General features: G+C 34.6%; 1 protein-coding gene across 1 annotated transcript in view; it reads left to right on the top strand.

The window, feature by feature from the left end:
• LOC6046522 (synaptogenesis protein syg-2) overlaps nucleotides 1-13,461 on the top strand; it is a 587,979-nt gene that overhangs the window by 344,320 nt on the left and 230,198 nt on the right. Inside the window, exons 7-8 of the mRNA XM_038265832.1 lie at nucleotides 3,975-4,178; nucleotides 5,513-5,664. Of these exons, the coding sequence (XP_038121760.1) occupies nucleotides 3,975-4,178; nucleotides 5,513-5,664 (356 nt within the window). The remainder of the gene's footprint in view (nucleotides 1-3,974; nucleotides 4,179-5,512; nucleotides 5,665-13,461) is intronic.

Genomic DNA, 13,461 nt, shown 5'->3' on the forward strand with positions numbered 1-13,461 from the left:
ACAATCGTAATCTAACCACAAGACTTTCCAACATGCTTTCATCGGCTGCGTTTGTGTTAGATTAGATGATATTTTTTTTCTAATTTTCTAAGGCCCCCCTCCCCTTCAAAATTGGCCCGAAAAACCAGAAGGCAAAAAAAAAATGTTTACAATAAACTTCAAAATTTCAATGAAAATTCAAGTGCAACCAGCTGAAATCAAATTAAAATACATTCTCCTGCGTTTAAAATCATTTTTAGCATGCTTGGGTTTATTTAAAAATCTTAAGATTTTTTGAAAATTTTCGATGCAAAATTTTTTTTTTTCGATACCATTTTTGTTTTTGTCAGATCTTAGATTTTTTGAAAACTAATGATTGCAAAACAACTGAACTAGTGTAAAATGCATTTTAAAACACTTTTTCATTTAAATGTGAAGACTATGGCTTGTTATTTAATTTTTTATATTTTTTTTTTATTTTTTGTCCCCCCCCCCCTTGACCTCGGCCAGGGCCGAGGGACAAAAACTTTTTTAAATATTTGCATCGGCCTAATATGGATTTATACTTTTATCTATTAAATCGCTTAAAAATGCGTAGAAGCTTAGTCTAAGTCGTTCTAAAAATAACCAAAAAGTTATTTTTGTGTAAAAAATAAGATGCGCTATTTTAAAAAATTACAGCTGAAGTTAACCCCTGAAAAGCATTTTTTTTTTCAAGCAAGTCAAATAAACATCAAATTTTCAAAAAAAAAATCGAGTTTGTCTTTCCAATGCTTTCCAAAAATTGGTTGAACAATTAATTTTTGATTATTTTTTCGGAATTTTTGGAGCGGATTAGTGCCTTAGACAAAGTTACAAGTATTGATGAGAACTATTAAGGAAAAATAGGCCCAGATTTTTAAAACTACAAGAAACTAATGCTCAAAACCCGTTAGACTTAATTTTTATTTATTTTTTTCTTTTCAAGAACCAAACTCAACAATTTTTAAGCCATAGTGAAGTACGGACAAAAATTTTACCGCTGAGTTATTTTTTATTTGTGTTTTTTTTTAATAGTAATCTACTCTACACCTTTTTTGACATCAGTTAATGTAAAATCAAATTTGCTTCCTAAAAGAAATTTTTAAAAAGAGTGCTATTTGCAAGATGAAGTCACTTAAAATTAGATTTAATTTCAAATTTCTGCTTTTCGACTTTCAAAAATATTGAATATGAGAATCAATTTCTGAAAATATTTGTTCAGAAAATTTCATGGCAGATTGAACATCTGGTTGCTAATAAACAACATCCGAGATAAAAAGCAGGAAAATTAAGTTTTTTTTTTATTTGTCACTTGAACAGCTTCTCGTTTTATATTGCCAATATCTCAGCAGCTAAAGGTTAGATTTCCAATGGAAATTTGACATTCAGTTGATAAGATATGAATGAAAAATTATTTGTAATATTTTCTGATACTTTCGAAAAAATATTTTCAAATTATTGGTGAACTCAACTTCACCTCTAGATAGACTTCGACCTAAAAATTCGATAAAAATCATTTTTCCAGCCAATTTTTGATTTTTAAAAAGCATTTGAAAAAGAGAATTGGAAAATTTCACGAATGTTTCATATTTTAACATCGAAATTCGGACATTAGAAAATATCGACATTAGAAAATGGTGGGTTGTTTGGGTGTGACTTAAAAAACATAATTTTTCCTGTTTTTAAACCTTTTCAGGGTAATATCTCAGCAACTAAAGGTCGTATTAACAAAGTTCAAAAAAGCAAAATATAGAAAATTTTCTCAGATTTTCATTTTTTTAAATTAATTTAAAATAAAAAATGAATAACTGCAACTATTTTTTAAAAAAAGTTACCTCAAAATGGCTATAACATGAAAACGGTGCACTTATAAAAAAATCACTAAAGTACTTTTTGATTGCAAATTCAATTTTACATCGAAAAATGAAGCTGAAAATTTTTTGCGACCAATATTTCAAATTTTTTAACAAATCAGTATTTATTCAAAAAATCATAACTCGGTTAAAGATTGTTTGCACATTCTCGAAAACTCATGTTGTTAACTATACACAGCAAAAAATCCGATGGTAAAATCGCATGCAAAAGCATGCACATTACCTTCGTCAAAATAAACACTTAATATTACACACTGCATGTACAATTTTTGCAAATACAAAAAAAAAAGTTGCAACCGACGGGATTCAAACCCAGCACCAACAGTAAGGACTGGCGCCTGAACCCACTCGGCCATCAGACCGATGAAGAATGGAAAGGATAAACATATATATGCTCTTGACATTTCGGTCAAGTTGGTTTCCCATACTGATGGGCTACATATTTCAGCGTGTAAAATCACATAAAATTGCATAAAATAATGCAATATTTTTTTTACACCCAGGCCTTTTACACGCAGCTGGATTACTACTTTTTTAGCTGTGTAGTTGAACGTCAATCTTGTTAGTGTTTCTTCATCAAGTATTTTCTAAATATCGTTTAACTCCTCCCATGATGGAGTTCATCAGTGTCCAATTTTCTCCTCCACCCCAAAACGCCCATCAGCCCCAAGCCCCCGTCGTAATCAATTATTCACGCATGCAACACCAGCAAAAGTACTGCATCTGGACTCTATCTTTGGCCAGCTTTTTCCTCCGTATCAGACTTCCATAGACGGTCAATAAATCGTTCTCCATTTATCGCTGGGTAGCCCAAAAATTGGCCGACCAACAAAGTTTACCCGACATTTTGGGGTCCAACTCCCAGCAGGACGTTATCATCGCCATCCATTTATTGTTATCAGGCAAGTTGGCCACCCTCCTTTCGCCCACAGGTGACATCACATCATTTTCAGGTTATTAGGGGGTGTGTTTCTTTTTCGGGACGCCTTTTTGCTGCTGGAAGTTGGTGTTCTTGAACTTTTTTAGTGTATTTTTTTTTGTTTAAAAACTGATGGCTTTGGTCACAAATTGATTGCAAAAAACTTTAAAACAGTTTGCACTGAAACCAAAACTACTCCACAATACTCGTTAAATTAAATATACGCAAAATTGATGTGACATTACATATAAAACATGTAAATTCACACTCTTTTGAGGCAAAATTAATTTCTTGCAGTGTACAACACTCATAAAATTGTGGTTTGGTTAGGCGTTTGAGCAAAACATCTTTCTCTTTATTATTAGGTCAAACCCACGTTAAACTTCAAACGTGTTGACAGTTTCCGAAAAGTTTTGTTTGCCAACTAGAAAAAAGGGATCCGAAACATATGTTTACACAAACTCACACATACTCATACGTACTCATACGTACGTGCGCCGAAACGAGGTATTGATTTTCCGCGTTCCGCCAAATAACATGAAAACTTATTTTGTGAGGAGCTTATGTGTGTGTTGGTGTAGGTTAGTGTTGTGTGCAGAAGATGAACTTTAAACTTTGATGAGTTTGTGTCTGATTGGATGTTGTTCGATCACATATTTGTGATGAGTGTCGCTGGTTTTCCAAATTTGGCAAAGTTCACCGCAACTAAATTGAAATCTTAAGGCAAATTTGTGGAATTTTGGAATCAATAAAAAAAAAATATTTATGAACATTTTTTTTTTTAAATAAAGACTGAAAAGGTTGAATAATTGTCAAGTCAAGTCTTATTTGAAAAAAATAATGTGATGATGTTCAATTGCAAACTTGCTAAAACTACTTAAATGAAAGTCGATTGATGTGCCTATCTCAATTACAAAGCTAATGGATTCCGCAAATAACCAAACACGGCATAATTAGATTCAAAAACGTCTTTACGCCATTTAACGAGCGATAATTTCACTCAAATGTTACCACGCTCCTTGGTCGGGGGAGCCATTGTAACGTCTCGTTCGCATTAATTACATTATAATTAGACCACCCCCAAACAAACCCCCTCCCCCCCTACCGCTTCACAGCTTCATTGATTGATTGATCTTTTACTTTTCCACCACCACCACCCACGTGGTTCTAATTTTGCGCAGGCATTCCGACGCCGAAAATCACCTGGTCCAGCAACGGCAAGGTGCTCCCCAGCACCATGATGGAGTACTCCCACGAGGCCACGCTTAGCAGCAAGCTGGTCGTGCGGAACCTGTCCCGGGACCACCAGCACAGCGTGTACACCTGCCAGGCCAGCAATTACTACAAGCGGAACGTGACCGCCAACGTCACGATCGAGCTGAGGCGTAAGTTTTTTTTTTGTTTTTTTTTTTGCTGGTTTATCATGTAGATTCTAGAAGCATAAAATCATGCAATCATAAAATCATAAAATCATAAAATCATAAAATCATAAAATCATAAAATCATAAAATCATAAAATCATAAAATCATAAAATCATAAAATCATAAAATCATAAAATCATAAAATCATAAAATCATAAAATCATAAAATCATAAAATCATAAAATCATAAAATCATAAAATCATAAAATCATAAAATCATAAAATCATAAAATCATAAAATCATAAAATCATAAAATCATAAAATCATAAAATCATAAAATCATAAAATCATAAAATCATAAAATCATAAAATCATAAAATCATAAAATCATAAAATCATAAAATCATAAAATCATAAAATCATAAAATCATAAAATCATAAAATCATAAAATCATAAAATCATAAAATCATAAAATCATAAAATCATAAAATCATAAAATCATAAAATCATAAAATCATAAAATCATAAAATCATAAAATCATAAAATCATAAAATCATAAAATCATAAAATCATAAAATCATAAAATCATAAAATCATAAAATCATAAAATCATAAAATCATAAAATCATAAAATCATAAAATCATAAAATCATAAAATCATAAAATCATAAAATCATAAAATCATAAAATCATAAAATCATAAAATCATAAAATCATAAAATCATAAAATCATAAAATCATAAAATCATAAAATCATAAAATCATAAAATCATAAAATCATAAAATCATAAAATCATAAAATCATAAAATCATAAAATCATAAAATCATAAAATCATAAAATCATAAAATCATAAAATCATAAAATCATAAAATCATAAAATCATAAAATCATAAAATCATAAAATCATAAAATCATAAAATCATAAAATCATAAAATCATAAAATCATAAAATCATAAAATCATAAAATCATAAAATCATAAAATCATAAAATCATAAAATCATAAAATCATAAAATCATAAAATCATAAAATCATAAAATCATAAAATCATAAAATCATAAAATCATAAAATCATAAAATCATAAAATCATAAAATCATAAAATCATAAAATCATAAAATCATAAAATCATAAAATCATAAAATCATAAAATCATAAAATCATAAAATCATAAAATCATAAAATCATAAAATCATAAAATCATAAAATCATAAAATCATAAAAACATAAAATCATAAAATCATAAAATCATAAAATCATAAAATCATAAAATCATAAAATCATAAAATCATAAAAACATAAAATCATAAAATCATAAAATCATAAAATCATAAAATCTTCTCCCTCTTCCAGTGCGTCCCCTGGCGGTCGAGATCGTCAACGGCAGCACGCCGCTGTCCTCGGACCGGCGCTACATCGTCCAGTGCGAGTCGAGCGGGTCCCGGCCGCCGGCCAAGATCACCTGGTGGAAGGACGGCACGCAGCTGATTGGCTCCAATCAAACGGTAAGCATCGGGCGAGCTTTCCGATTATGCCCTCAATTGCATTAAAAAAAATGGGTTTCTCGGAATGGAGGAACTTTCAACATTCAGCTTAAAAAAGAAAATGAAGTAATTCTGTCAAATATGCAGATAGTTGGAATATTTACCTCAATGTTTAGCATTAGAGGTCTTTACCGCAATGTCCTAAACTAGGGCACTTCAACTTAATTTCAAATTCTAGGCCTCATTAGCCTGATGTGCAATACTAGGATTATCCACCGTAATATCCATCACCTAATCGCTTTAGAGCAATTCTCTACGAAATCGGTCTTTTTTCTTAAATTTTAATTTTTGTATTTTTTAATCCGACTGAAACTCCCCCTGGGCTTTGTCATAATGAGTGTCATAGGTTTGATGCTTGTTTGGCAAAGAGTATGATTTGATTCGATGTGGAAATAAAATCGAAGTGTTCAGTATATTGCTGAAGCTTCCATTTTTACACATGGACACCACTTCATGCTGCGAGAACCCACTTTGGCGTAGTCTCAGGGCTTAATCGATGGCCGGTAAGCTGTCATCGAGACAAGGAGGTTCTCTGATAGTGGAAATATCACATTTGTACAATGAACCGCTACATATGTGATTTTTCCCTATCTTAATGTGGGTGTCAGGTTAGGACGCGGGTTAAAAAAAAATCCCTGGGCTTTGTCATAATGAGTATCATAGGTTTGATGCATATTTGGCAAGGAGTATGATTTGATCCGATGTGGAATTAAAATCGAAGTTTTTAGTATATTGCTGAAGCTTCCATTTTTACGGAGAGTTCGGTTTGTGCTGTCATCGAGTGCGGATCGTCGTGTCTCGCGCGCGTTTATTTTCTGTATATTTGGGTGTTTTGTTGTAACCAGGCGCTCCATTTTTTAATAATTCAGCCCGGGACTAACCGTGGATCAGTTTTCTGGTGGAATTTTGTGTGTTCTTTTGTTTTATTTCGGATGAATCTGATTTTTTCAAGTGTTTTCCTGTCCATGTTGATGGCTTACACGGCGTCGGTTCGGTTCGGCTTATGTATTGGTGTCGGCGAAGGAGGAAACCGAATACGTCTGGTTGTCTGTATGCGTGTGTGGTTTTGGGATGACATGAAGGTTACAGCAGGTTACATCGTGCGTGGTCGCGATAGTGTGAGTGTGCTGAGTAGTGAAAGGACAAAAAAAGAGCTGAGCTGCTGTAAAGATGTGATAATGCGATACCCGAATTTTGCGTGAAGAGGGGTTTTTCGGTGTTTCGGAACTTAATGGCCTTTCTTGGTGTTTTCTAAAAATGGTGTCTACGGGGGAAGGCCTCAAAGAAGGCTGAACGGCCGAATGTAAGTGCTGATCCATCAAGCTTCGCATGTGGTTTCGGAAGCCGGTGTGCGTTGGTAGTGTGGAAACCCGGTGGTCGCGTCGAGCGCACGGCAATGTGTACGATTGTCAACACGGATGGCACGTGCTCTTCGTCGTGCTTGTGTGCAACAAGGCTTCGGAATTATGTGTACGGGTGGGGAGAGCGGAACACGAGAACGAGGCAAAGCAGCGATTCTGGCGCTGGTCCGCAGCAGTGGCGGCTCTCTCAATGCCTTTTCTACCATGCGCCGAGGATCACGTGGGTAGTGGTTAAAGATAATGCGGAATTCGGGTGAGATCAGTCTTATTTGTATTGTTATTATGTAGCCCTACGAGTGACAGTGTGTGTGTGCTTGGTAAAGCTTGAACGGATGAGAGAGAGAAAGAGAGAATCATGTTTACTAGCCAGGGATGCAAGAACGGAGCATTAATCGACGGATAAAAAATAATGCCAGAAGTTTTTTTATTTGTTATTATTGAATTAAATGCAATCTCAAATATTGAAACAAATAGAAGGAAACAAAAATGAATTTATGTGTTACATGTATTGTTTTGCTGGTTGCTTCTTCTACATTCAATATAGCGTCAACAAACTTCAGAAATAAGCTTGAACTAACGTGAATTTGGAAATTAAAATGAGATAAAACAGAGATTACTGTAGTTTTCAAACAACTTGCAAATTTTAACGGTTAAGGTCTCGGTGAGTGAGAGAGTGTGGTGTGTAAGAGTTTGTATGAATGAGTTTTTTTTTCAATATAAATCAAATTATTTTTCAGGGATTGATTCGATGCTGTTAAACGTTCGCGTCGTGGTCGGTTCTCCCCGCTAAGTAATTTCGTCGTTATCGTTTCGTACCGCCGGTTTGTCGTTATCTTCAAATTGATTAGGACTGAAAAGTTGTTTATTTTTGTTCGGCTTCGATTCGGGCGCATTTGTTTCTGTTGATTATCCAGTCATCCTTATTGTAATCATCGTTTTTATCTATTTGTCGCGCGTGGTTGATTCGACTTGACATTGCTTTTTGAATGTTTTCTCATTTTTCTTAATAGCTTAATACTATTCTTTTGCCGCGAAACAAATAAAAATCGGTCGATAATTAAAAATGATTTCTTGTGATCAATGGGATCATCACGATTGAGTGCGTGACGACCGACTCACGCAGGATTTTCGTTACCGTTGTCGTCTTTATTGTTACGAGTTCGGGTTCGTTTTCATCCAAAGTTTGGTTTGCCACGTTTACCGTCGAGTTTGCCACGCAATTTGCATTTTTTTTTTCATTTAATATTAAATTTGTTTTCGCAAATCAAAAGTCCTTCCCACAGCACCAATGCTCGGAAGGCACGCGTTCGATTAAAAAGTTTCTAAATAATAAACATTGTATCTTTCCGCAGCCGGCTGCCTAAGATTTTAAAAATTCAACCGATAAACAAATTGCTTATGGTCGCATCACCTACCACAGTGAATCCTGACCTCATACCCATCTTACTAACCCCTCAAAACTCATGTGATACTTTGTCGGAGACGCAGTCGATTTGGCGGTCCCATCACTCAAGTATCGGACTAACATTCCCATCCACTTCCCCGTGTCTTACCACTGGTCGTGGCCGGCGTCGGTATTGATCAGCACGATAGGGACCTTTGAAAATTGCGAAGGGGTGATGATTGGTTCCTACTTTTCATCTGTGGTCCACGGAGCAATGATTGGGGGTCCTGGTCAATAACGAAGTAGCAGCTACGGGTAGACACCAATGCTATGCTATGCTATGCTAATTTTAATTTTTGTATTTTTTAATCCGACTGAAACTTTTTTGGTGCCTTCGGTATGCCCAAAGAAGCCATTTTGCATCATTAGTTTGTCCGTATAATTTTCCACACAAATTTATCAGCTGGCCATACGAAAATGATGTATGAAAATTCAAAAATCTGTATCTTTTGAAGGAATTTTTTGATCGATTTGGTGTCTTCGGCAAAGTTGTAGATATGGATATGGACTACACTGAAAAAAAAATGATGCACGGTAAAAAAAAATATTGGTGATTTTTCATTTAACTTTTTTTCACTAAAACTTGATTTGCAAAAAAACACTATTTCTATTTTTTTTTATTTTTTGATATGTTTTAGAGGACATCAAATGCCAACAAAATTGCAAAATATAGAGAATTTTCTCAGCTTTTCAAAAATTTTTTTTCAAAAGTGGGCAAACATGTGCACTGATTTAAAAAAATGAAAAACTGCGACTATTTTCAAAAAAAGTCACCTAAAAATGGATTTAACTTGAAAACGGTGCACTTTATCAAAATTTCACTGGAGTAATTTTTGATTGCAAATTTGATTTTACATCGTAAAATGAAGTTGAAAAATTTTTGCGAACAATTTTTCGATTTTTTGAAAAAAATAGTATTAATTCAAAAATTCATAACTCGCTCAAAGATTGTCCTCTACAACATATCAAAAAAAAAAATAAATAAAAATAATGTTTTTTTTGCAAATCAAGTTTGAGTGACAAAAATTTAAATAAAAATCGCCAAAAATTTTTTACCGTGCAGTGTAGTCCATATCCATACCTACAACTTTACCGAAGACACCAAATCGATCAAAAAATTCCTTCAAAAGATACAGATTTTTGAATTTTCATACATCATTTTTGTATGGCCAGCTGCCAAATCGAATGACCGAAATCTGAGAGAATTGCTCTTTATTCTAATGTCCAACACTATGACACTTTAGCTTAATGTCAAATTTATAGTGTCGTAATGTCCTGCAATAGCGGCTTTTTGCTGATGTCGTACAATAAGGCACTGAGGCTTTATGTCCAATTTCTAATGTCCTAATGTCCTACACTAGCACCTTTTCGAAAATTTTAAACACTTGGGCACTTTATCTTAATGTCCAATTGGCAATGTCCTAATGTTCTACACTAGTAGCTTTACGGACATTTCCAAGACTAAAGCATTTTAGCTCAATGTCATTTTGGCGATGTCCAAAACCAGATCTCCGAGTTTTTTAAGGTACAGCTTATCAATTTGTAAAATTTTTGGTATTCGGCTGTTTTTTTTAATCTTCTGAAGAAAATCTGGAAATATTTCCTCTCAATCTAACTGAGTGTATCAATTTGTAGACTTTCCCCCCAACACGTCTAAAATACCCAACTTTATCGCCCCAACCATGTGCTTAAATTCCAGCTCTGTCCCATCTCCAAATTAATACCGGCTTTTCAATTTCCGCTCCGGCCCGGCCTCTAATGAAACTATAGAAAAAGCCACGTTTGCTCGCCCCGGAGAAACGTCAATGATGGTGGCTCCTCCGGAATGACACCCTCGCACTAATTGATTTTCCCTCATTAAACGACTCAAAAGTTTGTGTGTGTTTGAGCCCACCCAAATGATGACGGCAAGGGGATTAGGCCGCACGACAGGCTTTGAGGGAATTCCAAGGCACGGGTTGTCCTTTGGAACGCACTATACCTTTGAACGGTTGATGAAAGTCTGTGTTCAATGAAGATTGGTAGAGGGGGTCGGGGGAGCTGTTCTAATGAAATGGCAACATCTTCAGAACGTGACCTCCCACGCGTAATACGCACCGAAAGAAGCAAAAAGAGCAGCATTGAGAGAGCATTGTTGAACTATAGGGTGGTGCGATAGGTTTTAAAACATTGGATCATCATTGGACTTCATAAATTCAGTGAGTGAGTGAGTGAGTGAGTGAGTGAGTGGGTGAGCGAGTGAGTGAGTGGGTGAGCGAGTGAATCAACTGAATAATATTGTAAAGATTCTTATACTGCATTCATTTATCTTTTGATATATTTTCGGTAAAGAACATGAAAAAGGTACATTGGCAAAAAATCATCTTATAAAATTTAAGCAAATCACATCTTTGTATTGCAAAATCTAACAGATCTTAAGAAACCACTTCTCATCTAAACCTAGTCTCAATCACCGCCAAATCTCTCAGCAACCCTATCCGAAAGGACCATTCACCGCTCAAACGGATTTCCTTTCCTGCCTCTTTTCCTGCAGCTAACGCAATCACCGAAGCAGCAGCACGCTACCTACGTATCGATAACGATGCCAAAGTGTTAATAGAAAGACACCTCTTCCTTCCCCCGTACCCAGTACCCGGAAGCTCCTTGAGCTTTGAGTGCTTCCACCGCCAATGCTTTGCTTTGCCACCCCCCACTCGCCCGGCCTAAATGTTTGACAATTTTAGCTCCCCCGTTCCACGCACAAACCATCATACCTCTTTGTGCTACTGCGAAATAATCTACTTGCTTCACTTTCACCTTTCCGGGAGGGGTAGAACGAGGGGGGTGGGTGGTGAATTGGTGGGGGTGTGGGGAGAAAAATATTATTGTTATTGTTACTGATATGAGCCAAGAAGAGACTGGTTAAGACGCGCTTCGACACTCCGGGCTCGCAGATTGGCGCAGTGGGTGAAATGTGTCAGATTTGAAGTTGATTCAGGGTTTCAAGACAGATTTTTTTTATTTTTTCGAGAGGATTCCATTTATGTATTAATCAAAGCATTATCTTGAATCACATAAAGTAAACATATCATTCATTCATTTTTTCTAACATTGGGCCGTAATTGAAAGACGCAACTTTTGTATTGGTCATCACAGAAATGTTACAGTTATCGCAGTTTTAGCGAAAAAGTAGATTTTTTTGCCGACATTTTCCTGTTTTTGCACGTAGTGCCTCGAAAAACTCAGTTTTTATTTTCAAAAAATCATATCTCAGAAACGTACGGTTCGACATCGCCAAATTATTGATATGTAATGTGAATTTTTCCGAGGAATCCGTTAAAAATATTTTCAGATTAGGCTTTTTGGTCCAGACATTTTATGTTTTCATACGACTTTTTTAAATGTTAAGCTAGATTGATTGATGCGAAAAATTCCGAAAATTGCCATTTTTTGTACCATTCCAGATGATTTAGGTCACCCTAATGGCCAAACAAAAAATACGGGTCTAATTATTTTGGCCAAGGAACCGGCAGAAAATTTTTGAGCCCGATCAGAGAACTTTTTTTCGGTTTAGACTCTTTTCAAATGGAATTGCTGTATATGTATTTCTTGATTTGGATAAAATTTTGTCCATACATTCCCTATGTCAAAAGAATCTGTCTTGCATCATTCGTTTTTCCATATAAGTTTCCATACTATTTTGAGGGCTGATCATTCTAAATAGAAACGTTGATTCCAGAGATATGACTTTTAGAAAAAAAAAAGAATTTTAGATTAGTTAATTATTTTTATATTTTTCGGAATTTTTTACATTATTGGTTTCATAAATGAAGAGAATCAACCCGGTGGAAAAAAAATTAAAAAGCTGAAAAAACTCTGCAATTTTCTCTGAGAATTTGAAAATCGGACGATTTGTTTCTATGATATTGCCTCAAAGAATTCGTATCGATATAAATGAGTTTTTCGAAAACTCTAGGTTAGATTTTGGTCTACACAAGCCAGATGACACCTGTCGCCATTTTAAATTTATTTTGGGCTAAAATTTAGTGCTCATTTAGTGCTACAGTCATGCCTCGGTTTTGCACGTCTCGGTTTTGCACTGCCCCGGTTTGCACCGTTCAGCTGCCTCGGTTAAGCACGGCCCAGTGCTTAACTGAAGCACAGAGCTTATGGGTTTTTGGCTATATGGGAGACATTGCCTTTAATCGTATGAAAAATCATGGAAACATCAAAAAATTATAGTGTTTTGGAATCGGGATGATGTCAGTTATCCATTAAAATTATTATTTCATGAAAATTTTCACAAAAATACGTTTTTTCCTGTATTTTGAAAATGCATTTTTTTTTTTCTCTAAAGAATCCAAAAATATATTGTTATTCGAATATGGGTATCAAATGATCAGGTTTTTTCATACATTTCGGATATAATAACAAATTTTTTAGAAAATACTCCAAATTTCTACAAAACTACGTTTTTTCGAAAAAATACTCAAAATTTCAATTTTTACAATATGGGTATCAAACGATCAGAATTTTTCATACATTTCGAATGTAATAACAACATTTTTAGAAAATACTCAAAATTTCACAAAACTACGTGTTTTCGAATAAAATACTCAAAATTACAATTTGTACAATATGGGTATTAAACGATCGGTTTTTTTTTTTTCATACATTTCGAATGTAATAACAACATTTTTAGAAAATACTCTAATTTTTCACAAAACTACATATTTTCGAATAAAATACTCAAAATTTCCGTTTTTACAATGTTGGTATCTAACGATCGGGATTTTTTCATATATTTCAAAACACTATAATTTTTTGATGTTTGCATGATTTTTCGTACGATTAAAGCCAATGTCTCCCATATAGCCAAAAACCCATAAGCTCTGTGCCTCGGTTATGTACGCCTCGGTTTTGCATCCCCCATATGCGGTGCTAAACCGAGGCATGACTGTATTTAGTGCCCTA

The sequence above is a fragment of the Culex quinquefasciatus genome, chromosome 3, assembly GCF_015732765.1.
Source record: "Culex quinquefasciatus strain JHB chromosome 3, VPISU_Cqui_1.0_pri_paternal, whole genome shotgun sequence".
NCBI classification, from domain to species: domain Eukaryota; kingdom Metazoa; phylum Arthropoda; class Insecta; order Diptera; family Culicidae; genus Culex; species Culex quinquefasciatus.